Genomic DNA, 27,500 nt, shown 5'->3' on the forward strand with positions numbered 1-27,500 from the left:
TTGATTTGTTTTTTCCTTTTTAAACAACTTAATTTTAGCCGTGAGCTCTTAAAGTCTAAATAATCAAAAAGGAACCAAAATATTTTCATGACATTTCCACAGTTGAAAGATAAATTTGATTAATAATGTTCTGGCTTATGCTTATTTAAGATTTAGTCTCAGGAGAGCATTTTCATGCACCAGAATCATAACACAAGGCCTGTATGTATTAATTGCTTTTGGATTATATGTGGGCAAACCAAAAGCCTTTTTTCCAGTAAAGCTGGCATTCCTACAGATTTCTTCCAGAAAGAACAATGAAGTGTTGGCAACAAGAACAAACATGACAGAAACAAAGAAAGGAAAGGCAATCTGGGAGAAAAAAAAGCTTTAAAAATAGAAAATATCTATGTAAACCTGATCCTAACAAATAGGTGAACACCAATTATATTTTTTACAAACTACAATGTGATTGAGTTCAAAATATGTCTGGATCTTTAAATGTGCAACACTGAAAAACCTTATTTACTTTATGTTTCCCATCTAACCTATTTCTTAAGATTAACTTACAGTAAAACTCCCTTTTCTCTCCATGGGTTTACATATACAGCACTCTGGGCAAAGAGCTTCAACCATGTATTTAGATAATAATTTTGACCCTCTGTTTTAAATTTTCAAGGTTCGTATGTGTACCTCTCGAAACTCATGTTCTTTATAATACTTGTATGGTTTTGTAACAGGCTTTAAAATGCAAAACTGCTTTCTGCAAGTATTTCACCTTGAAACATGGTTATTCACTGTCACATTCTATCTTAATTATCTTTAAAGTCCAACTGTAATTAAATTACAAAAATCATATAATAAAATTATTTTCCCCTATGTCCGATAAAAGTAAAAACAATTCTCCATATAACAAAGTTATATGAGTTAAATTCAATTAAATTAAACAGCAAAATGCAGTTCTTCTTGGAGGAAGAAGAAACAAGTTACACTTGTAGGAAATAAAAGCCTTCCAATTGAAGCCGCTACAGTAGCATGTCATGGAAAACTCAATCCCAGGCTCCAGATAAACACATCTGCCTAATTTTTAGCATGTGAATAGTCTTTGATTCTAAATTACTAGTGTTCACTTAAATTAAGTAATTGTGTGAATCTGGGGCAGAGTATTCAGTATTTTGCAAGATCAGTCCTTAACCATATTTATTGATCAGGAATAAATATGCACTCAAAATAAGTAAACAAAGCTTACTAGAGTCTTTTTAATAACTTAATTGATCATTGAATCATACTAATATGGTAGGAACCTGGATTGCTGAAAAATCAAACATGAACCTCAAACACCAAATAACTACTACATGAAAGATGGACACCTTGACAAAGTAATGGTCTTGTTCTCAACATCCATGAGTTATATGAAATTCCATTTTTTAGCTGACACAAACTATAGAGAAAAAGCCTGAAATAAGATAACTACTCATCCTTCTCTGTGGATTATCAGACGTACAGCAAAGATCATAACACTAACCGTAAACAGTCACCTAATAATGTGCATTTAAATATTCTATCAGGGATGTCATTAGAGCAAAACTACAACTCCAGCACCTTCTGCAGAGAGTTGAGATCAAAATACAATTTGACAAAAAGGAATAAAATAATTGGCAGCAGACAGATCGGTTAGAAGGCTAATAATAACTAAAGAAGAGAAAGGATCACTGATCTTGGAAATCCACAGGGCAGGAATTAAACACTATAATCAAACCATTTAGCTTCTCATTTTCTTGCTATGCTAGCTGAAGAACCACTTGAGACAGACCATCGTGGAGAGTAACGAAGTAGACCAATAACTAACATGGGATTAAAAGAAGATTGATAGCCTGTGACAAGGGGCTTCCCGAGAAATGTTTCTTAGTCAAATAGGAGCAATCATTAAATATATGAGGGTCAGTCAATTTAATCTGCTCTTTTTATATGGATTAGTTTAGCAAAGTAACAGAAGAGACAATTAATGCCCTCCATAGCTTTTCATGCCATGACACTAGCACATCATTTTTAAAACAAATACTGGAAAGATTATTTTCTATGCTACTGCATCTGGCCACACTGATTTTAGCAACCAACTGCACTGATAAGGACTGACTTTACTATGAGGCACAGTTATATGCTCCAGAAAAACATTACAGTAGAAGTATATACACTAACTTTTAAACAAAGAGATCCCTAAATATTTTACATAAATATTTAAATTCCTATACTTTCCAAACTGAAAAAATAATCCTCCACCTCTCTGTGCCACTGCTGATTTTACCATACAAACAGACTTATGTCTAAGGACATAACACTGACATCAATAAAACACATACAGTACTTGAACAAAATATGGTTACTGTTTGAGAGCTGGAGAAAAGTCACATGAAAATTTAGGACAAAAAAAAATTCTCATCACCTTCTACAGAAAACTTCTGTAGACTGAAAAAAAGTACTTGTGACCTGCTTTGACACAATAGCATATGGCATTTTATGCCATATACAGAACTACACACAGCTGAAGGGAGACCAGTTTAAAGTTTCTATCTACAAAGTCATAGCACTGATCTACAAAGAATAATTAGATTAAGAATTTCCAATAGACATAATTAGAATCCAGCCAAAATGCCAAGGTAACACTCCAGCTCCTGATGGGAAGTGTTATGAGACATTTTAAGGCCATCCATAAAGCTCTTTCAAGCAGTAGCCAACTGTCCAAGGCCACCACAGACCACCCAGCAGCCAGAGATTCTGATCCAAGACTGCATTTCCAAACTGCACAAACACAGAAAGTCTTTACAATCTTACTGAGTTTTCCAAGAACTCCTCAAATAGCTGTTCATACAGGATGCAGCACTTCCACACAGATCTTTCAGCACTACACTTTTCTCAGGTGTTTTCCTCTTGGCCCTTTCTGACAGTCGTTTGACAGATGATACAAATTGCCTGACACAGATTTTAAAGTCAGATATTTAAGAAAACAAATTACAGCTGACGTCTTTGGTGCAATGCTTTGTGACACAAATAGTTAGGGAGAGTGACACAGTTGGATAATAATGTAAGCTGAAAGCATTTGGAACAGCTCAGGATCCAAGGTGACTTTGTGCTGTAATTCACTACTTTTATAATTGTTTTGTGATACACTTTCTGGGAGAGATACAAAGCCCAGGAGAATCAACAGGTCTGCTTCCATTGACTTCTCTGTCCTTTTTATCAAGTTCTAGGGAGACTGCAATTCCAAGTCAAAGCATACTCAGCAAAGCTTGTACAGAATTAGATATCACAATTATTCTTTCAAACTTCATTCCTTTAGTGTTGGCTGCTGAGTGTAAATTTCCACCTTTTTTGTCTTTAAAGAGCAAAAAGCTTTTCTTTGAGCTAGAGAAGATGAGACATCACAAACATTTCTGCTTTATCATGTAATCCCATACAGAATTCTTAGAAAGTTGAGCCAAAAAAAAAATTCCTCATCTTTTTTCCCTGGTTTGTTCTGTAGTGAAGTAGGAAAAGAGAGGTAAATAAGTATGTGCCCTTGATGTTATTTAGGTTGGCAGCAACTGACCTGATGCTATTATTCTGGAAGCTTTCTTTTGATAGCTGTACACCGCCCCAAAGACACTGGTCAACTAAACAGCAGAGCTAAAAGCACAGTCCTGTAACTTGAGTTTTGTTGGTAAAACTAACCAAACCAAAACAATAAAAAAAACCCAAACCCTAGCACACACACCCCAAACAATCCTCCAAAACCAAGTCAGCCTGAAGACTGGGTGGATACAAGCTGAGATGTAGATATAAACTTATTATTGCTGCAAATTCTCTAACATTATTTGAGGTTGCATGTGAGTCTTTTCATGAGTGTTATGCCTCTAAGAAAGCAAGATATTTAAAATAGATATAACACAAAGGCAAATTAGGCCGAAAGAGCATTCAAGGAATAATTAGATTGTACTAAAGCGTGTGAAACTTTTTTTTTTTAACAGGCAGACTAAACTTTATCACTCAAAATTTTCAACTAGCAGTTAGAAGTGAGACATATAACATAGTACAAGACTTGTTCTAAAATCCTGTAACAACATATTGATGCACTCTCTGCTGACATCCAGGGCATATCTTTTCTCATTTCAAGTTAATTGTAAAAGATGGTTTATGAATCTTGAAAGATTACACAACTCACTACTATAAAAACAAAATGAAAACCACCGAGGACAAGGTTCCAAGAACTCATTTAGACAACTGATATGTTGCATCTGTTTCATGCAGAGAGGGAATTGGGGTACAAAATACAGATCCTGGTGTGCATCTGAATGTTCTAAATTTCAGAATAAATATTAGAACTTACTATTCCAGTTCTGGAACATCAATAGCTTAAAATAAGCATATAACACTATCATACACAGGAGAGCGTAGCAAAATCTAGCCCTGTGTTGCTGTGCAATAACTTGGTAAATCTGGCCCTACTTAAGTTTCAGTGGCCACCAACAGTGTGAAGTATTGCTCAGCAGGAGAAAATAAGACAAATCCAGTCCAGAGTAACCCACCCATTTTAATCAAAAAACAATAATGGAATTAAAGGTTGCTTTAGGCAATAATGGTAAGGTTGAATTAATGTTGATATGGGAAATCTTTCATTTATGATCCTGGAATGATCACATACTTACATGTTTAATGCATTTGTTATTTCTAAACATTTCTAAATTCTGACAGTCTTCGATAAATACAAAGAACAGAAAGTTTCATCTTAGATCACTAAAATGGCCTTGGGATTCTTGCATTCAGTTGCACAACAAGCTATTCATTGTGTTGGCTCAGAGAGAGATTTAACCCAGAATTGTAGACTGACTCAAACACCATCCAGTGGTAAATGGGAGTTACTACATTACAGCAGCAGCTCCGTCTACGTTACCTTCCATTTACAAGTAGTTAAAATATTTCAGAAAACTGGTCAGACAGGAAGGCAACTCCACCTCAGCTGAAGGGAAACAGCTAAACCATAAACCTAAGAATATTGGGATGTAAAAGTACATACAAAAAAAACCCCAACAAAGCCCAGCAATTACAGCTGCCATTTTATCACAGACTTCCAATACCTGACCTTCAACAACTTGAGCTAATGAATCAGTCCGTACAAGACAGTAAGAGTGGCTTCTGTAGATCAACCACGATCTTTGTGCACTGATTATACATGACATTTCTATCTTAAAAATATGCACCACGTAGTAATTCACATGCTCTTTGTATTTCAGTCCTGCTACGTCCCTCAGAGAGCGGTGTTCAGCACCACCCTGTCTGCTTTTGCAAAAGCCTAGCTCGTCTTCCTGAGTCCGAACTCAGGCTTACACATTTTATACACACTGAAAGAAGAGATTTAATAGCCATAACAGAAAGGAAGGAAACATAGCTGCTCTGTTAAGAAACAGAAAAATTGTTGATTTCTCTGTAGACAATCACTGTTTTTTGCATCATTTGGAGAAAAGATTCCTAGGAATTACAATGTCATTGACTGTCCTATTGTAATATAGCCAGACAAGAGACATTGTTCTTTTCCTTCTTCCTTTGCTGTCTGAAAGAGCTTTGTTCTGCTATCAGACTTTCGTAAGGCACTTTACAAACATATTAGTTGACTGCATTCTGTACTTCACACAAAATTCAAAAGGAAAACAAACCAATTTGTAAGACAACAGCTTAAATGGTCCCTTTTTCCTGACTGTAGCCTGATTTCCAAAACATTCATATAATTGTCTTTCATATGCTTAATATTGCTTCTACCCATAAATCACAGAAAGATTTCATTTAGGAGGAATCTCTGGAGATCAGCAAATCCAACCACCTGCTCACATAAGGCACACGAAGCATCCTATGCACCTACAAAATAAAGATACTTTGGTCTAGGTTTTCAGCTATGTTTGACTTCAGTGAAGATGGCCTAATATACAATTTACTGCTCATTTGATCTTTTGTACAAGTAACTAACATTGCCCCTGGCAGGGACTTATTGTTATAATTTAAACACATGGAAAACTAAGGCAAATAATTTGGATGCATCTCTGTTTATCCATCTGGGAATCATCATTAAGATCTGAAGTTCGAAGGTGGGGTGACCTCATAAAAATATAAATCATTGCATTGTATTTCTACCTCATATATTAGGTGGCGTACTATCTGAGGAAATTAATTTATTTTGTTATAAAAATATTATTCAGAAAATTAATTTTAGAACTTGAGATACTCATTCCCAAGCACAGAACTCAGATATTTTCTTATTGCATTGGTATTTTAATATCTAGGTCCCATAATATTCTGACATTCATAAAATAAATAATCTAAATTATTATTAAAGGAAAGAACAGCATGTTATTTTTAGTCCTTACATCATCAGAGTTTTTGCTCAAGAAAACAGAAATATAATAACCCAGAAAACAAACAAGCTTTATAAAAGGAATTCATACTTACAATGCTCTTATTTGCCAGTTCACTTATGCATGCCAGCATGCCTACTCACATGAGGCATACCAGAGACCTTAATGGGAATTCTTAACAAAATGACCTCGTACCTAGTAAATACTTAGAATTGACCAATATAACTCATGATATCCAAGTACCCTGACAGAACAACCTCTCTCTACATTTCAAGCAAGTAATAAAACAGGGTTATGTCAACACAGTTGTGTTGAATTTACTGAGCCATAATTCATATACTGGAAAGTCTTAATGAGATTAATATTTTAAAATATATTCTTTTGTGTATATATATTCATAAATAAAAAAGGATATTAATTCAACTACTGAAGAAAATTCTACAGTCAACAGTTATGCTATTAGCAGCCAGGGACATGAGAGGGTTTCTCTGCATAGGGCTAAGAGGAGAGGCATGCAGAAGCAGAGATCCTCACACCCACACCTTGATGGTTAACACTGGAGGGCAGGCACTCTGCAAAAGGATTGCTTGGGTACCCTGCACAGTACCACAGGACTTCTCAGACCCCACCTGCCCCAGGCACAAGACCATGGCAAAGGAGGGGGTGCCAATGCTGCCTGGGAGGTAGCACCCTTTTCACTCAAATGTGTGAGTAGGGATACCCTCACCTTTGGATTGAGAAGTATATCAGCAGGCTTGTGTACATCTGCAAAATTATTTTCTCAGAAAAAGCTACACGACCATTAAAGTTCAGAAAATGGTCATTGTGACAAGTAGCATGGAAGTAGTATCTTACAGTTGCAATCAAATATTTGCTTACTTCCCCCTTTCAGATGAAATCTCTATGCCAACAAAACCCCTCTACACTCTATACTAGAGCCAGAAATATACTGAAGGTTCGAATGTGACTAATGCTATGGAAGTCCTCCATCTAAAACCACAATATTCCCTACACTGTTTATGTAAATTTACCTCAGTTTTGTCTGTGGTAAAAGAAGCTGTAGCAAGAAAGACACAGAGAAGCTTAGAAGTTCTGAAAAACTGAGAAGGATGGCATCTAAGGTAGCAACACAATGTGGGAAATATGTTTTGTTTTAAAGCCAGGTGGTAGTACAACCTTTGGCTAGTGAAGAGAGAAGAGGAAGAACAAGAAATTACTAATTTGGTAAGGAGGAAGTGTTATATTTTTCACATGTACCTCAGCAATACTTCACAGCAGTTCTTTATTTTCCAAGCATTAAAATGGGTAAGAGCAGTAGACAAGCACATAGCTTATTCACATTTTGAATAGCAACAAAGTAATCAGTTATACCACCAACAGCAATAAACTAGTCAGCTATCCTAAAGTCAAATATTCTGTTGGAGCAAATACATACATATAACAGCTGGTAAGTCATACTGCTAGCAGCTTTAGGAAGAAATAATTGCAATGTTTGTTTATGCTTTAGCTGACTTTTAAGACTTTAGCAATATGATTTTTTTTTTTAAATTTATTTTTCTTTTTCAATGTGAAGATAAGAGGTTATACAAAGTTTACTCGGTTTGAAAATACCAGTCTATCTATACACTGCTATGGTGTAGTTTCCTCTACAACTGAGTGGCAACTAGATGCTCATAGTGTACCCTTTATGTCCCTTACCAATGTTAAACATCAATGGCCAAGCCTTTTACTCTCACTGTTTTCTGTAAACCTTCAGAAATATTGTGGTACAGTATAAACAGTGTTACATTCCAGATTTCACACAAGCATGTATGTACTAGTCGCCTACACTGTGAAACAGTGTATCAAGAGCAAGGGATGTAGCATCAGGACTTCTCTATTTAAGAGAGCTCCAGGGGGAGTCCAATTACATTCATAATTATATCAGGGAAACAGGTGTTGCAGGCACGGAGACATGACTCTTCTCTTGCTTACATCTGATTTACACCAGTACAAATAAAAAGGGAGTCAGAACCCTAGATTCCCTGCTTAGATCTTTGACCAAGTCACTGCTGAATTTGGGCAAACTGCTTACATAATTCTCTACTAGCAAAGTGCCTTATTTTGCTAAGGAGGTAAGATGATAGGGAACTAATGTTGTTCAGTACCTACATTTATAGAATATTTTGAGAGTGCTATTGAAATAAAAAAATCAATAACACCATCTTTTGACTTGAGCAGCAAGCCAATGTGTGGGCCACTCTTTCCATTAGGAGATATTGATGATAAAGTCAGCTCCTTCTTTGACACAAACAAAACCCTGTTTCTCTGAACATAAGAAGAATTAAACAGTTGGAGATAGTTTCTTTTCCTCTTAATTCTAAGCTTTCTTTTCTCAGCATTTTAAGTTTAAAAGCCCTGACACTTTTTTCAAGTAAATGCTACTAGAGTTTCATGTGGTTCTGGCTTGATGCATTTTTACTGTTTTTTTTTTCTCCTTACAAGCTGATTTTCCTGCATCATTCCCTCAAACTGTTGTGCTAAAGTGACACTGTATAAAGCTTCTCTGTCTGCAACAGTCTGAGGCCCTACGTGTGTCTTTGTTTTGGGCAGCCTCACGTGTATGTGGTTTGGTGAAGGCCCCCACTGTTACAGCTACCTGGTTCAATAAAGGAGTTTAATGACTTCTCATTCACTTTCTGAAATGGAGGACAGTGTCAAAGGACCCAGCTTCAACCTACAGCAGTATTATCATAAATACAATCAACGATTAATAATAGCCATAAAAAGGCAAATGTTTGCAGGTTGTTCTTAAATTGATCTCAACCTTAAAGGTGGTATACAAAGCAAAAAAAAATTCAGGCAAAGATTTCCTTCCTTAAATACCACACAAGTGGCAATCACCCTGTCTAGAAGTATTTTTAGCAATTGTTTTACTACCCTTTTTTTTTTTCCCCTTTCATAGACACTTTGTATGTTCTGATAATACACTGATGTTCTTATAAGTTCTCATCCTGAGCTATTACCAGTCTGGTGAAGCCAGTTGAACATAATTTTTTTTGGTACAGGTACAATTAGTGCAGTATTTCGGATAGGATTGTAGCTTTATTAGTACTACATTGAAAACAGTTGTTTTACTTTATTTCTGTTCCATTTCACAATGAAACCTACTAAAAATCCTAACTGAAGGGAAAGGAGAAAAAAAATATCAAAGCATCTTGTTTTGTCTTCAGGGGGAATTCTGCTCATCTGCAAGAATAAACAGCACAATTCAATTCCTAATGAAACCACAACATTACACAGCATTATTGCTGGACAGGTTTCTTAGTGACTTGTAAAGGAGATTTTATTAAGTACAGAGACAAATATGGAAATATCTTTAGGTTTTAGATCCCAAAGACACAAGACATCATTCTTCTAAGCAGGTGTGCTTTCCTGAGCAGCTGCTTAAGATTGGTAAATTACAAGCTCAGAATTTCATTCCTAAATATGGCTAAATAATAAAATCTTCGGTCTGGCAAGTTGGAGTCAAACTGCCACAATGAGCACCTGTTGAGAAAGCCCATTATTTGAAGCTGGGGGTTCTGGGTGAAAAGATCACTGTGAATTAATTTTGATTGCTTCACAAAACTCTGCATAACAAATGGTCTCTGACAGGGGTATCAGGAGACTTCCATCTGAAGGGGAGTAAAAAAGATTTTGTTTCTAGGAAGGTAATATAATATCTGCAGTGACATTAAAACACACCAGTGGCTGCACTTGCTTGAATCTCTCTTCTGAAACAGATTGTATGCACTTAGGTTACTAGGTATTATGTTTTGGGATGGGAAAAAGAAACAACTGATATCAAAAGCTTATCTAAAAGATTAGCTAAAAAGAATATGGTCAGAGATTAATGAATTCTGAATTGTTAAGGCAGTTATTTGCTCATTAGTTTATTCACAGCCACATTTCTTTGTGTTTTGGATTGCAATATACATTGCCAAAATGGAAAAGGAGAAGCGAATATATCAGACTAAAGTTTTTGCACTTGACTAAATACACCAGCAGCTTCCTTGTACGAGTTAATTCTGATTGCAAGTTAAAGTAACACTAAAGATAATATGAATATCTGGTAAATATCTCTCTCACCTGGTATAAAGGCTATTGAATATGAAACAGTTTGTCTCTGAAAATCAAAGTTACCATCTGAAATATACAAAAGTGCTACCTGTCATCCCCTAATTATATCTAAGGCCAAGCTTACCATCTGTTTGTGCAAATGAAAAGTGTAATATTCCACCAACTGCTCTGCATGATCACTTTACTTAAGGGTTTTCTGCAAAATTATTTTCAGTTCATCCAAAGCTTATTTTTAGAACAAAAAGAATCACCAGAAAGCACCATGCTTTTAGTCAATAATCATGATCCAGTGGACTTCATGCTTGATTTGTCAACTCTTAGCTGTTATTATTACATTAATTACAATTTCTGTGATTCCTTCAAAACTGGCTGCAAAAGCCATATATACATGAAGATAAGAAAATGCTCATATCTACTTCCCTTTTTATGGCAAACTGAATTATATCATCATCAGGGTATTAGTTACACCTACAAAAAGATTTGGATGTGTTTGCATTCATATGGTATCAGAAGCTTGTGGCTATGCTTAGCAAAATCACTGCAGCCGTAATAAAGTCACAATACTGCCACACACTCCACTAAATAAACATAACAGAAAAACTCTAGATAGATCCTGCACTTTGTTAATTTATGGTAGAGGTAGGAATCATTACCAGTCACTATCTGGCATCTAATCTTTCCAACTTTTGCAGTATCTCCAAGTTAAACTACAGATCATGTGATTGCCACTTGAGCAAAGAAATATTTATGCTGTTCTATTTAATTCTAAAAAACAGACTGAAAATCTGTCACAATCCCAGAGCAGAAATATTAGAAGACATCTTCAAGCAGTGATGCTTTGCTGTTGTAAATAAAACTGATAAACTGACCTGTTTGAAGTTAAAAGTAAACTGTACTGTCCAAACATGTCAGCTCCATTTACCAGTATATGCCTTTGACAACACTACAGTCCAACAGCCCTTGTGTGCCATCCCTGCCATCTCAGGACCTTCCCAAAGATGGATGCACAAAGGAGGATCTGACTGCACAGAGACAGTGTCTAGTATAAACCACCTTATATTGGAGATCTGAGTTTTTTCCACAGTTGTTTTTTTTTTGCCCCTCAAGCCTTAGCTATCCTGAATATCTCTTAAAATTATCACATGCATCTCTTCAAGCAGTGTATTTATTTTTCTGCCAGTTTCATTCTTAACCTAATATAAGGCAAGAAGCAATAGATAAAGGTGGGTAAAAAAATCCCAAAGCTGTTTTTTTCATCTTTTTAACTTTATTTCTGAAGAAAAATTTTGAAAGTTTAATAATGTCCCTGGGGTTCTATTATAACATATTCAAAAAGCAAAGCATAGTAGAAAAGTATGACCAGTGGCAATTATGTCATATATCCTTCTACTTCTTTTCTTCAAGTCTCCAAAACAAATTACAAATTTCCCATGTTGAAAAGTTCTCCCTTAAGTTAATAAAATCTGTCACTTTCCATAATGGTTGATTTGAAGAAAGTACACAGGTGCAGTATTCTGTTGTTCACAGCTTGGGAAGTCAAGGCTTATAATAAAAAGACCTCTGTGTTATGGTCCTCCTTCCCCATCAATTCACATCAAGTATTATTAGAATCATCTGCCACCTCAGTGGTGCTTCCTCTGTGCTCAAACTGCAGAAGCAACAATGACATTTTACTGCTCTGCAGGTGCTGCTGTGTGTGGTCATGAACACAGAAGTGTGGCCTGCTATTGTTCTCCAGCAACACTTTGATCTCAAACACAAAAAGCCACATAGCTGGCTGCCCTATTCATTCTTATGCTGGGTTTATATGGGTGAGAGAAAGAAGAGGTGAGAAAAGATCGGCAATCCATAATATTTATTCCAACAAATGCTTCAAATCTTTTTAAACATCATAAGAACATGGCTCATTAAACTACAACAGCCTTGAAATTGTGTTATAAAACCACAAAACAAAAATCAATACTTCTGCTGGAAAGGAGGTAATGAAATATATTGAGTTGGTTGAAAAGTGGTTTGTATGAATCATAATATTATTATGTGCACATCACTTCTACTCCCAATACTTAAAGTTAACAAACTAGGGAGTGCTTTCTTTCCCATCATTTAAACAGGTGCTACAAGGCGGTATTTATCAAAGTTATTTTCCAGACTCAATCCTTCTGCCATAAATAATGCTGGGATATAGGAGGCTTAGTAAAGGGAGATCAATTCAATGCATATTTGCTACCTGAGCTTCAGCTGTTGTATTATTTCACAGCCTGATCAATACTGTGCTCCACAAGAGCAAAGGAAAAAGCCACAACATCACCCTGATGAGTCACTGTAGGTTTATAACTGAACCAGAAGGATGTAACATTTCTGATTTTCAGCATTTGACCAATATTAAATAGTTTAACTCTATTTTAAGTGTTTTGCAATGACTTGTTGAGATTTTCAGCAGTGTTACACAAACACTTCTAGAATCAATGCTAAATTATTTGGTTCTCCCAGATGTTAATGTAGGCTTCTCACTCAGAATCTGTACTGCAAGGTTGTATCAAACAAAATGCGGGAAAAATTTACCCTTCTTCATCCACAGACCTTCACATACACATATTGTAAAAAGTTTCTTAATATCTTTCTCTGGAAAAATCAACCATAAATACTGGAAAACAATAAAAGACAGAAAGAAGATGACATTGCATAGTAACTAAATGAGACTAGCAAAAGGCTCAGCAACTACTAGCAGCCACTGTATTCTCACCCTCCTCAGAAATAAAAACCCTCATCTGCCAAATCACCCATTCCTGCCAACCTCCTGTTGTAGTGTAATCAGAAGACAGAAAATAAATTTCCATAGTGAAGTTCATCCACTTAAAAGGACAATGCTATATCCACACAATTCTTAGAAGAAGAAATAAAGAAGAAAACCATATATCAAAAGTCAGTTGAGGGTGGGAACTAAAAGCAGTTTTTAAGACTTGCACAGAGGGCTTAGATTAACTATTTCTACTGAAATAAAAAGATACGTAGTATTAGTAGAGTCCAAGCTAGGCTCTGGGAAGGCAGAATACACAGCATAACTGGAGACTTCTGTACCTCTGATTAGCTGATGAGAACCAAGATGAAATCAAGCCTTGATTTAGGACAAATTCCAGCAGGGTTCCTTTCCAAATTATATTCTGATTTTACTCCTTAAAGGAAAAGGGAGAAAGTATGCTACATTTGGTAGCTATTGATATTTAATCTTAAATTTATTTTTATTGTTTTCTATAAAAAGTCTTGTCTTTCACCAGCTCTACTGCTGTTAGAACCTTTCCCACTCACTGTCAACATTACACAGAGCTTTAACCCCTGAGAGAGAAAGAAAGAAAGGAGAGAGTGGAATATGAGAGACAATTACTAATCCTGAAGAGAGAGAGAGAGACATATCACATTACCACAGGACTCCCTGCTATTTCAGAGCCTTCTATAGGCTGTATAGCAATTTCATCTGCTTAAGAACAAACTTCCCTCAAATCTTCTTTGGAAATGCAGCAGCCTTGATTTGGCCCTCTACGAAGGGCTAAGAGTGCACTGCACACATCTCCCCACAGTCACATCCCATGTCAGCTGCAAGTGCCTGACTACATCATTGCTCTATAAGCACATTGGCCTCCACTTGTACATGCAAAGACTAATCAAACAACAAACTAATTGCTTTCATTTGATAACAATTTTTTTGTTTTGTTTGTTTTGAGGTGTTTTTTGAGGGAACTGCTGGCCAGACAGTGCAAGCATTAGGATGATCTCAGTGTGTTTGTCTAGGATGTACACTTGTAACTGTTGATTGTCATGGGATTTGGGTCATGACTTTAAGTGACTTTGTGTCAACACATTTTAAAAGCCTGATTTTGAGAGGAGCACTTTCTAAACATCATTATTATTTTGAATGGTTTAAATTAACCATTATATAAATTGAAATAGCAAAATAAAGCATTGAACAAACTTGAAATTTAGGCCAAGTTGCAAGAAAGATATGGGGGTGTGAAAATTGCCGCATACGTTCCTAATTTCTTCTGTTCTTACGGTTGTTACTATTATCGATATCTAATTTTCAGATAAAAAAAAAAAGAAAGCCCTTCAAGATGAGTAGTAAAGTCAGGACTTCAGGCTTTAGTTGACAGTTACTTCAGATTCCTGATGAAATGTAACTCACTCCATTCAGTTTGTTCACAAGACAGGCAATGAACGTAATCACAAAGGTAATCATAACTTGCTGACTTGTATCACACATGGCCAGCGTTTGAAAGCCCAGAGCTACCTTTTCAGAAGCAAAGATTGCCATTGCCATATTTAGAGTTATAAAGAGTAAATGCACAGGATCCAAAAATATGTCTTGTCTTTATCATCATTCCTAGTGCTCAATTGTAATGAAGACATGATGCTCATAATCTTACAGAGTACATGCAGATATATGGTCTCTAGGAGAAAATAAAGATCACCTAGCAATATCACAGAGACTTGCACCAAAACCAACAGCTGCAGAGGACCCTGATCTGTACACTTCATTTCAATGCATCTCTACTACACCAGACTGACACTAGTCCTTTCACATCTTCCTTCCTACCTCACACACTACTCTTAAGCAAACCAGGAAGTCAAAGGCAACAACTTCTGACCCTAAACTGTTGTACTGTACATCATCCAGCATTTTTCTTCTAATTAAATATGACCTTTACAGTTCCACATACTTTCTTTTACTTTTTTTTTTTTTTTTTTTTAATAAATATATGGGGAATATATAAAGAGAACTCATTACCTGGAGTCCAGGCTGAAAGTTACTTGTGATAAACATCACAAAAATTGAAAATCAACTACAGGCACTTGTCTACAAGAAAGCAAATCAATTACTATTTCCTTGTACTGTGCCCAAGAAAGGGATATTTTATCCACATGGAAAATTTTAAAAGATTTTTGGTTACCTCCAATAGTTCAACAAAAACACAGTATCTTGTGAGACCTTTTGCAAAGGTATGTTTCTTCATACAAATACAGTAAAAATGTAAGCATGTACAACATGACATTAACTCTTAAACTTCATCTGATAAGTGGCAAATATTGTAATGAAGTACCAGCAGAGCACTTGCAGGTGTTCTGGTAGATGCTGCAATTAAAAATAGCTGGTTTGTCTTGGACATTTTATAACCATTTATATTCCACAACAATAGTCATGTATAGTATGTGCACTTTTGTAAAAGAACAGTTTGAATGGTTTCCTATCTAAATATCCAAAATAAACAAAAATTAAAGGTAAGAAACTATTGTTAGCATCATTTATAGATCACATCAAGAGCTTAGAGCAAGCTGCCGGAGGCCACACACACACAGAGCCAGGTATGAAACTTGCATTGGCTAAAATGAGCCTCTCACACTTAAATCACAAGCAAAACTTTTACCTAAGCCTCCAAGGTTCCAAACTACACACAATTAAAATGTAATAAATTCAATTCAAAAGCATTAACAATACAGGAACATGTGTGTATCAAGCTAGTACATGCATCAGTAGACAGAGGATGAAAACAACAGCAAAGTCATCTGTTCAAACAGCATCAATGCAGGAATTAAATTTTAGTATTGCTGTCAACTTTTCATTTACACTAATGGCTTTTAAGAAAGCTGGACATTTGTCCTCAGTCCATTTTACCTTTTCCCTCCATTTGACAAATATTGATTTTCATTTCCTCCAAGTTTAAGTGCATTGAATGCTATTGTGACTGGTTTGTTTGCTTTTCTGTTTGTGTTCCAGCTTTATTGAGGATGCCAGCATGAATGCATACAGCTTTGGGAAGAAAGAATTGGTTTAATAACTTATTTAAATCCAGGAGAGAACACAGGAGCCCAGTCTACTGTTCTGTATAGGTCAAGCCAGAAAAGTGACTCTAGGTGACTATCTAAAACAAGAAGACTGCGGAAGTAATAACCTTGGTGTTTTAAGCTGTTAGAGCAATGCTTTGTTACAACAGGACAAGTTATGCAGTGTTCTTCCTCCACATCAGTGCAAAGTTAGACATACTATCTTAAAAATGCCTTTGGTGACATTTTAAGCTAAGCCCATTTGATAGAGAATTTGCCCCTTAGAAGGCTTGGTTTGGAAGGTAACACGAGATTCCGGTTCAAACAAACTGTAGCTTTATTAATTCTTTTCTGCCTGACTCACAGATAACATAGGCTCAACCTCCTTTCCTAAGATGATCTTAAATTCTGTGAACCTGCTGGTACCTTTTGGACACTTTCCTATCTTAAGGTCTTATTTACCAAATATCATTGCAGCAACACAAAGTGTTCATGTGACCTATTCCACCCATTTAAATATGGGGGGAGAGAGGGGATTCTCGGTGAACAGAAATAAACATCTGGACTGAAAGGGAAAGACAGTAACACCTTAAACCACCACAGACACTTCTACAGAAATAGCCTGTGCAACTCTCAGACATTCATCAGTGTTAGAAGCCAAAATGAGTTGAGCTGACTTAAGCAAGGGGTTAAATTAGTTTAAGTGTATCAACACCAAAGGTGTATGTTGGTGTTAAAGAATCCCCACAACTGAGCTAACTAGTGTTCTAGCCATCATAAACAGCCTTGTTCTCATCAGCAGCTCTGCCACAACTTGCCAAGAAGACTCAGTATTCAGCCTAAACAAGTAAACAGACACAAACCTTTGAAATCTGTTCTGTCTCTCTCTATATAACTTGCTGTTCTCAGGATCCTCTAGCCAACAGAAAGATAGGCATTCACATGAATGCATATTTAGCATTGAACACTATTATCCACTTAGTTATTGTACATATGAAACCAATGTTAGCTTCACTATGTATTAACTGACATTTTAAAATCCTGATGAAAGGAAAGCCAGTTAGAATTTTTCACTGCTAAAGGAAGCTCATTTTCAAAACAGGCATTGCTTTGAAAAAAATCTTTGCATTATTCACCTGATTAGTCTCACTTGTTCAGCTTTGAAATTATTTTCAATTGAGAAGACAGGGAAAAGAAAGGAAGTAGTGACCAGTGGAGTTAAATCCATGAGAGTGTGCCAGACCACTCCATTTTTTGCTTTTCATATTCAATCCTAAATAATGCTTGTGTTGTACCACCTGATGCCAGGTGCTGCAGGGCTTCTGCTACACCCACCCAACATTATGATGCTGCATTTTGAAGACTTTTAAATAATGAAAACAGGCCTTTGCATTTCAGCACTACCCTGGTCAAGAGAGCTGTCTGCACAGATTATTTTAATGTCTGCTAACATGGAGAGACTTCCTGCTTTTGAAATGAAATCAAATCAAGTTTCAGGGCTCATCATCCCAGTAAGGACCTTCCTTGTTAGCACTGGTAACAATGCCTAAAATAAGCATGGACTTGTTTTTGTGCCCGTCTAACCTGAATTTAAGCTGCTTTTCAGAAATAACAGTAACTTTTGAGAGTTAAGAAGAGCCTGCAATTTGGGTTAATTAGTTAACTGCTATAAAAAGGAAGATGACATCACTTCATCACTCTTGAGGTCCTTGGTAGACATTCTCTCAGGTGTACCATATGCTCAGAGACAGCTGCATTCAAGATGCTGGCCCCACCCACCACGTGAAACATTGCAGAGAATGACTTGAACCCTTGTCTGCTTGCTATTCACCAGCTCTCTTAGTACTAGACAGATTTGAGCACTCAAGAAAACCCTTTCCTGCTCGCCTGCTCTCACTTCACTGCTCCTCTTCCCATATCATTGAAAGATTTTGCCTCTTAAGAATTTTAGACTGTGGATTCAAAAATCCATGTCTAAAGAGAAACTGAAGATAAAAAGGAAGTCAAAGAAAGAGTCATGGTAGGACAAAACTATAACTTGAGCCAGAAACTTACTTTTAATCTCTACCATGCTTTACACCTCACTTACCTGTAAAATATTCCAGCCCCCACATCTGGTTCAGGACATCTGAGTATCCCATGTCCCCGGAACAAGATGTTCCCAAAGAGGAAACACCATGCACTTGCTATCTTCTGGGCATCTGCCTGGCTGCTGCCAGCATGACAAGAGGGAATGGTTCAGGGTAGCCATTCTGATATTAATTATAACCTGGAGGTAAAAACCAGAAATATCAAATCAGGAAACTGAACATAAATGCAACAGTCAGAAACTCTGCTCTCAGTTGAAGTTAAATACTTTCCAATGTTTCCTGTTCTTCCCTATTAGTATTTCCAAGCTTTTACTCCTCCCTCAACTTCTTGTCTGGAGATGGGTATTTATACAAGTGACTGTATTGTATGTGAAACCTTTAAGTAATTACATTTTAACTCAGCAGCTTCCAGCTTGTATAAATAACTGCACCCACTTATTTGCAAAACATTATTTTAACTTCTATCAACTCATATTCATTAGAGAAGGAAACAAAATAGAAAGCGTTATTTCTATTAAAAAAACCAACCAAACAAAAAACAACATACACACACAAAACAAACACAAAACCCAAACAATCACAAAAAAATCCAAACAACCAACAAAAACCCCAACAACCCAGCGTTAGAACTGGAGAAGTACTGAAAACTGGCAGGGGACACAGAAGAAAAAAAAAAAAAAAAAAAAAGTCACACCTTCTCCTGCCAAGGAAAACTGGTCTCCTGCAAAGACGCAATCAGGCAGCTTGTGACTTCAGGACACCCTAAAGCAGGCAGTGTGCTCCAAAGAAAAAGTCAAAGCAAGCAGCAACTGTTACATTTTGATGGACAGCGAGTATTCTTTCTGTTGCAGGATTGGACAGATTTGTTGACTGTTGCAGCAGGGAGAGCTTGCAACCTGTCCCTAAGTCTCAAACCAAAACCCAGCCTAGGAAGAAACACTGAATTGCCCTGAGAAAAGAGATCAGGCTTTGGCGTTCAGCAGCACACGAAATAAACCAAGCAATTTGCTGCTCCCCTTCCCAACCCTGCCTCGCCAATAGAGAAATCTGCCCATCCGATGTACTGCCGTGACCCTTCTCTCCGCTTTGCTAGTATAGTGGGTCCTTTTGATCAGCCTTCCACGCCCTTTTCAGCCTTTCATTCTGCTTGCCCCACTACATCTCCCCAATTTGCCCCATGAAAGTGAAGTGACCACCCGCTGAGCTGCGGGCCCCTCTCCGCGGGCAGGCAACGGCGCGTCCCCAGCGCCGCTCCCGCACTCGCCCCCCCACATCCTCTCGTCCTTTCCCCTCTACTCAGCTGAACCCCCAAATTCTCGGGCCCGCTGCTAGCAAAAATGCCGGGCGCTTCACCTCGCCGGCACGGACAGGCCACCTCCGGCCGCCCCGCCGTGGGTTCCTCCCAAGCAGCCAAGTTTCGCACGCTACGAGCCCAATTTTTAAATAAACGACGTCTGTTTCTGGGTGAAGAAAATTACTCGGGTTGATTAACTGAATGCACTGGATGATCGTTGGCGCTTAGAAGGGAAAAAAATAAACAACAACAAACACAAAACCAACCAACCCAAAAAAACCCAACCAAACAAACAAAAAAAACCCCAAAACAACAGAAAAAAAACCAAACCCAAAACCACCACACCCTCAAGGTGCTTTATCGTAATGCTTGATAAAATTGTGATAGCGAGGAGAGGAGGGAGGAAGCGGGGGGTGGGGGGGGAAGAAAACTTTGTTTTTAATGAGAAAAACCCGGCCGCGCAAACAAAACCGTAAAGAAGAAGAAGGGGGGGGGGGGGCGGGGGGAGGGGGTGCGGATCGATTCCTGAATCAGGATTAATTCAATGTCTGTGAATAGGAAATCCTGCGCGGGGTAATTGCAGCGAGGTAGCGCGGCGCCCAGCTGCGCGGCGACGCGGGCACCTTTGTGCGCTTGCCAGAGGACAGCTCTGGGGAGAGGTAACTTCCCCTGGTCCCCACGATCTGGTGTCAAGTAACGGGAAACTTAACATTCTGCATTTCCAGAGCGAATTATTCCCCCCACCCGCATTCCCTGGCAGCTCGCGGGTTCAGGCCAGCCAGGCGCTCCGCCTGACGGGGCGGGGAGCCCGAGCCGACCCCACAGCCCCGGGCCACGGCCTCAGCACCCCCGGAGACCCTTCTGCGGCAGGCCGGGCTGAAACTCCGCTCGGGGGCGGCAGGAGAGAGGGAACGAAATCCCCCCCCGCCGCAGCCCACGGGTGACAGCCCAGGCACCTCCACCAACCCCGGCCACTGATGATTCCTCCCCCAGCACCCACCTTCGCAGAGGTAGCGAAGAAAGCACAAACTGAAACAGCAGCAACAACCCGGCAGGCCGGCGCACTGGCTTATTGGGGCAACGCCCGCCCAGCTGGCCTCAATTATTGCAATTAGACGAGCGGCCGGGGAAAAGGTGTCCCGAGAAGCCTCCTCCGCCTCAGACCCCATCTTCAGGGCGGCTCCCCGCGGCCTCGGAGAAACGCTTCCGAAAGACCGGGCGAGTAGAGGGGTCCGTCGCTTGTTGCGGGGACGCCTGCCCGCGGGCAGGGCAGCGCCCGGGGAGCGCACCCCCGGGCCGGGGGCTCCCGCGCCCCCTCAGCGGGGCGGGCCCGTTACCTCAGCCGCCCCAACGGTCGCGCCCAACGGTCGCTCGGGTGCGCGAGCGGCTCCCGCCGCGCGTGCCGCGCGCCCAGGGGTGGCCGCGCGGGGCGGGCCCCGCCTGGGGGGCTAGAAACAGTAACTGCCGTGCGGGGGCTTCTCCTTCTCTCTGGAACGCAGACGTGCCCAGCGGCAGGGGGGCCCGGTGGCCGCAGAAGCTCGGGAGTGCGGGGCATCGCTGCCCCGTCCGGGACGGGCCTGGGCCCCCGGAGACTTCGCTTCAACGTGATAAGAGGGAGTGTTGAGGGATGGAGTTAAAAAGCCATGAATGAAACTCAAGTCGCATGAAAGAAACCCTCCCAGAGCACGAGCAGCTGCTAACCCTTCCTTGCTTTTCTGGTTGTACAAATCTAACCTCAGTTTAAGAGGAGAATTAGTATTTCACTGATAAAATCATTGAAATCCGTTTAATTTACCTTTTTCTGAGACAAAAAGGTGACTTGAAATTCTTAAATATTCACATTGACAAGCCAGGTGGCTCTAGGGTACAACTTACATGTTAACAAAAATGCATACCATGTACCAGATGAATCATCACATTGGAACAGGAAAAAGTTCTAAAGACATGAAGTCCAAGAGGTATTCAGACTACAGTGTTAATACTTTACTAAGGATTCATTGTCATCTGAGGCGTAAAAGTCCTCAAGAAAAGTATTTCTCACTCCAGCTTTTCAGTGTTAAATCCTGTATTATGCCCAATTAACAACTGAAGCAACTAGGGAGAAGAGCAAAGAGATTACTTCTTGTTCAAAAAGGCAAGCAACTCCCTAAAGAAAATCCCATAACACAAAATACCTGAATTTTGGAATTGTAAACATATATGTTGGGTTCTCAGAAAGCATAATTTGAAGGTAGCCAAGCTGATTTTTCATAAATAATACTGTGAGGAGATAAAACTCTACTGGATAAAAATACTGGGCTGAATTCTGTTTCCCAAAACTCCCACTGAGGTTAATGATCATTGCAGGTGCATAAGGGAAGCCAAATCATGTGCAAGGCCAAAGCAATTTTTTTTTTTCTTTTTTTTTTAACAATCGAGTTGTAAACCCCATATCATATATGGAGGCTTGCAAGTGGACATCTTAACACAGATATAGCAGCGTAAGCATGCCACAAACATACAATCTCATAGAATAAAATTAATATAAAATATAAAGCATTTGAACCAAATCAAGCCTTAAATGTTATAAATTATTTCCTTCAAAGGAAACTTACCTAGGCTCAATAAGGTCTTTGCTAGCAGCATTTGTTTAATAAAGAAATGAAAAATGCCAAAATATCTACCATTTTATGAGGAGAAGGAGGTGAGTAGTTAAGGAGAAATTTCCCACTATTAGGGGGTATGAAAATATACTAGCAATTAATATGCAATACATATATATGTATACTCATACTTACAAATATAAACACACACATACAACCTGGACAGTTCATGTTAACCAAGGGAAAGGCTAAATAATACAAAGTTATTACTAAATACAAGTACACTTTAAAAACACAGAGACAGCAAATTTTATCTGTTGCAAAACTGTATTTGATTACTCGAGTAAAATTACAGTATCTCTGCTGTTAGTAAGTATTAAATGTTAAAGAAACTGGACCTCTTTTCCTTTCAACTTTCTGAGAAAGTGCATGTAACAGTCCAAGATTCCCCCTGCCCCCCCCCCAATACCTAATACAAAATAAACAAACACTATACTTGTTCCCTTGGTCAAGGAGTAGGGCTCGGTCTTGTAAGGAACATATGTACATTTTAATGAAAGTGATGTCTTGTTGTATATACAGGAGCATCTACAGCTGTCCACGGAAGTTGTTCAAGATGCCATACTTAGCAGCATTGTGAAAGTCCAGCACATTTTCTAGAATGAATATACCTACAAGGCAAAATGTTACGTCTCAGTTTCAACTACCAAAACAACACTTCAGTATCTTCTCTAATAGTCTGCGTGCTTATTACTGTACAGAAATGTATTAACATTTAAGACAACTCAAGTAAAAAGCACAATACAAATAACAGTTCAAAACAGAAAATGTTAAACCTACAAAAATTAAAGCAGTTTTAATTTTATAATAAAAATCAAAAACTGAGCTGTGTAAAGGACCCACACTGTTCAGTCTATATTCTTTCAGTCATTTTCTTAATTCTGTTTGGAAAAATTAAACAATGTGTTTGCTGATAAAATTTCCAGCAGGATCAAAGTGTACATTTATATACAGATTTTTATTTAGAGACCTAATGCACCACTGAGGCATCGCATCAATACCAGAGTTCGTGTTAAACTGGATATAGAAAATAAGTTAATGCCAGAATAAGATCACCTAGCAGAACAGACTTGCAACTGCCATAAATGTTACAGCAAGTTTACAGCACTCTAGTCGATTAGTATTTAGTTCAAAATACAGGAGACCAAAGTTAATGCTTGCATTTGTTTGCAAAGCAAGGTTATATCACTAATAAATAAGCTCTCTTAGAATTCTAGAAGTAGAACATGGTACAAAAGAAAGTCTTTGTAAGGTTGTAGCCTGCAACTTGAAAAAAGCAACCCTAGGTTGCATTATTTGCAGGAATGTTATTTACGGAGTTTTTTCTAATTTGTTACAATTTCTTTGTTGTCTTCCACGAAACGAGTAAAACGGAAGTTTGTCCCATTTTCATTGCTTGCCATTTTCTCCAGACCAGCTAGAGGTGCATTGGGTTCTGAATTCTGGAGCTTCTCCAGGCTTCCAGTCAAGCCGCTGATGGGAGAGCTGCCACCATTGCCAAGGCCCCCCGGCGCTGGAGGGATGCCGCCATTCTGGATGACAGAGATCTCGTTGGTCTTCATGGCCAAGCCATTGGAGAGTGCTGCTGCGTACTGGTTCCAGAAGCTGGAGGGGTCTCCATTCCCTGACCGGGCAGCCAAATCCTTCTGAAACATTTCTGGGAACTTTACAGGATTGCCTCCTAGAAATGTCATGGGGCCATCTACAGAAAGTCGTCTGCCTCGTCGTGCAGGAGTACTGTTCCACATATGAGTGCCCATGTGAACCTGAAAAGAGAGAAAGGAAGAGACAAACAAAAAAAGAATAGTGTTTGACAGGCAATCAAACTTATTTTGATCACAGAGAAGGCGACAGTCCATGAGCATGTCGACCCTTGTTACATAATGAATGGCACTAAAAGGCAGAGGATGCAGGGCTCCATTTTCCAACTGGAATAATAAACTTCTTCTGGATCAGCCCATCACCATTACCCAGAACACCCTGTTTTCCTGCTGAACGAGCACTGCTTGTTACCCTTTTTTTTATTACATGTATTTAGTTTATAATGACTTCACGTTATTCCATCAATTGCAGATAGCTGCTTTCAGGGCTAGAATTGCTATGTCCACTTTCATTGCAATAGTAAGTATTGTATTTGACACCCTTTACCCTATAAACGTCCTTTTCAGACAGGCAGAAAGTATCCTTTACTGATTGCTCATCGGAGAGCCTCGTGTATAGACAGAATAGCCTGAAAGTAATTATTCATCTCACATTACTGGCAGCAACCTCTAGAGAAATACTCTGTCAACAGAAAAATGTACACAGTAAAGTGCTCAACTGGTGTTCTAAAACTTGAGTATATTTGCTTTTTCAAACACATATCAGTAGGAAATGTTAGTTATATAATCAATTATAGTAATGCCCATTAGTTCCAGAATTATGTTAATAGTTTTTTTAAACACTCATCATCTTTCACAATACTTTTGGAAAACCACACATTCAAGAGCCTTTCACTTCTTAAAGAGGTGTATGTGTTACAAAACACATTACTCTGTTAATTAATACTCCTTGCCATAATTTGGCTGTTCTGCTTCACACTCTACAAAGACAGTTTTTGCTGGCAGATGAATTTTAATTACACATCAAAAACAGCTCATGCTTTGGACCGTCTGCCAACACGAGCACTCAACAAGAGGCCATCTAGGTCTACCAGAGCTGACTAAACACAGTTTGTCACACTGGAGATACCCAAGGTGTCACTGCTTGCAACATCAACATATGAAAAAAAATTAAAAACCCCCAGCAAGGAAAAAATGAAATCTAAAAACAGCAAGAGGAAAAAAGTACCTTCAGATTGCCTTTTGTTGTGAATGCTCTTCCACATATAGTGCAGGCAAAAGGCTTCTCACCAGTGTGTGTCCTTTCATGGATCTGCAGAGCACTGGAGGAAGAAAATGTTTTCCCACACGTGTTGCAGTAGTGCTGTTTGGGGGTCCTTCTGGGGAGAGTGGGGAGCAAGACTGGGGACGTGGCAGAGGAGGACAGCGGCCCCGAAGCAACTAGACCAGAGGGTGCTTCTTTGCTGTCCTGAGGAGAGCTATGCACAAAGCCATTAACCTCAGTCTTTATGAGCGATGACAGTGAATTAGCAGGTATAACCGAAGAGTTCTGACTAGGGCCAATATTGGAATTGGGCTCAAAAAGTTGTGATGGTAGATCTCGCATTTGATGTGTCAACATATGCTGCTTCAAATTACCCTTTGTGGAAAAGCCACGATTGCAAACTGTGCAAATAAATGGTCTCTCTTTGGTATGACTTCTGTAATGAATGTCCAAGGCACTCTGACAAGCAAATGTTTTGCCACAAATGTCACATGCGGTGTTTTTAAATTTACCTCTGTCTCTGAAAGGAAAGAGCATACTCAGAGACTCTTCTTTAATAATTTTATCAGTGTTACTAGACGTCAAGTCCAAAGCACCACTGTTAGCAGGGGTTGGAGACAAACCATTGGCAAACTCACTTGGTAAAGCTCTTACTGGCTTCTCTTCGATACTTGGTGACTTGTGGTAATCATTAGTGCTGTTGGATGGGGACAAGGCCTGCATGGAAGAGGTAGACTCTGAGACAGCAGGGCTTCCAGCACTTTGGCTTTCCATATCACCACCAACAGATGACGAATCGTTAGTCAAAACATCTCCTTCCACAGACCCATTTTCAACAGACTTTAAGCTTGCCTGAAGTTGTTCAGCAAGTCCTGCATTGATCATCTTCATCTGATTTTCCAAAGCAGCAATACTTGACATTTCCAGGGGCAGAGGGGAAGAAGACAAGCTGTCTTGTGATGCATCTGCAGATTTAGGTGTATCTGGCACACTGCTGTCAGGACAGTCTTCCATGTTCTCATCTGAGAAGTTGTCTATATCATCAAAATTCTTATCATCAAAAGATCCTGTATCTGATTCCATTGATTCAGGATAGTTTTCTGTCACTGGGGTGTTGGGGATCTGTCCTCCCATGTGCATTCGGATATGCTGCTGTAGCACAACAGCATTGGTGAATTTCTTCTGGCAGATCGGGCATGAATGTTGTACTCTCAGCGGGGGCATGGCACGGTGGACACTGTAATGAGTCTTTAAGTTTCCTTTAGTAGTGAAGGCGCGACCACAGATTTTACATTTAAATGGCCTCTCACCGGTATGTGTGCGATAATGCATTTTCAGTGCGCTCTGGCAACTGAGAACTCGGTGGCAAATGATACACTCGTTAGGATCGGTTGCCTTTTTGTCTATGTTTTCTACCAGTTGCTGCAATTTTGATGTTTCAGATGCTGGCGTTGAATCCAATAGTCCTCCAAATGGAAACTTTGCCTTAAATTGCTCTGACATTAGAGGCATCAGTGGATTTGTAAAAGTGGTGACAGTGCTGGAGCCTGAGTCAGCCACCGGAGAGCTCACGGAGCTGCTCATGTTAGTGACAGCATTTGTGTTTTGAGAATTTTCTTCCATTTTGCAATTTGAGGTAGGCAAAGCACCAACCTCTACCTCATCAGAAAGTCCATTGGAAATTTTTGATGTTGGATCTGCTGTTCCCGAGTCACTCTTGACAGAGCAGGGAGGGCTAGTGGAAGGATGGCTAATGGGAATCGGCTGAGGCTCCTCAGTTTTGATGAATGGAGTCAAGCTTGGAATCGTCGGTGGCAGTGGCAGGCCAACAGAAGTCGTCAGGGTGGAGAGGACTGGCTTGCTGTCCAGCCAGCTTGTGACAGGTTTCTCTGGCGGTATAGACATCCCATAAGGAATACCTGTGCTTGTAGGAATATTGTCCAAATGCTCTGGCACCGGGTATGGATTCATTTGAATATGAGGGTATTTTTCTTTATGACGCTGAAAGTGGACCTTTAAGTTTCCCTTTGTGGAGAACCTGTTTCCACATATGTTGCATTTAAATGGCCTCTCGCCAGTGTGAGAACGTAAATGAATCTGCAAGGCACTGTCACTCCCAAACACTTTAGCACAGAACCTGCATTTATGCTTAAAGAATGCCTCATCTGAATTACTTTTTGCTTCAAAAGCTGTTACATTTGGTGGCTTGCTTTTTCTTTGCTGTGCCAAGGCAGTCAGGGAGTTTAAATCCTCTGCAGGTGTTCCAATATTGGACAAGGGACTGGAGAAAACAGAGTTACTAGGGGTGGGCTGAGGTAGAAGTGGATTAGATGCA

At 39.1% G+C, this 27,500-nt stretch overlaps 1 protein-coding gene and 1 long non-coding RNA gene across 7 annotated transcripts in view; both read right to left on the reverse strand.

Moving 5' to 3' along the window:
* The window catches only part of LOC127389433 (uncharacterized), a 98,784-nt gene extending 80,253 nt beyond the window's left edge, over window positions 1–18,531 (reverse strand). The window contains exon 1 of the long non-coding RNA XR_007890634.1: window positions 18,364–18,531. This is a non-coding gene — a long non-coding RNA (uncharacterized LOC127389433). The remainder of the gene's footprint in view (window positions 1–18,363) is intronic.
* A 3,497-nt stretch (window positions 18,532–22,028) lies between these two features.
* The window catches only part of SALL1 (spalt like transcription factor 1), a 23,525-nt gene continuing 18,053 nt past the window's right edge, over window positions 22,029–27,500 (reverse strand). For all 6 annotated transcript variants that reach the window (XM_051629491.1, XM_051629488.1, XM_051629490.1 and 3 more), the window contains 2 exons: window positions 25,130–27,500; window positions 22,029–24,066 (listed from right to left, as the gene is read on the reverse strand). The exon at window positions 25,130–27,500 is cut by the window's right edge and continues 1,036 nt beyond it. In XM_051629491.1, the coding sequence (XP_051485451.1) occupies window positions 23,626–24,066; window positions 25,130–27,500 (2,812 nt within the window). In that variant the 3' untranslated portion in view covers window positions 22,029–23,625. The remainder of the gene's footprint in view (window positions 24,067–25,129) is intronic.

Source organism: Apus apus, chromosome 11 (genome assembly GCF_020740795.1).
Source record: "Apus apus isolate bApuApu2 chromosome 11, bApuApu2.pri.cur, whole genome shotgun sequence".
Classification (NCBI taxonomy): Eukaryota; Metazoa; Chordata; class Aves; order Apodiformes; family Apodidae; genus Apus; species Apus apus.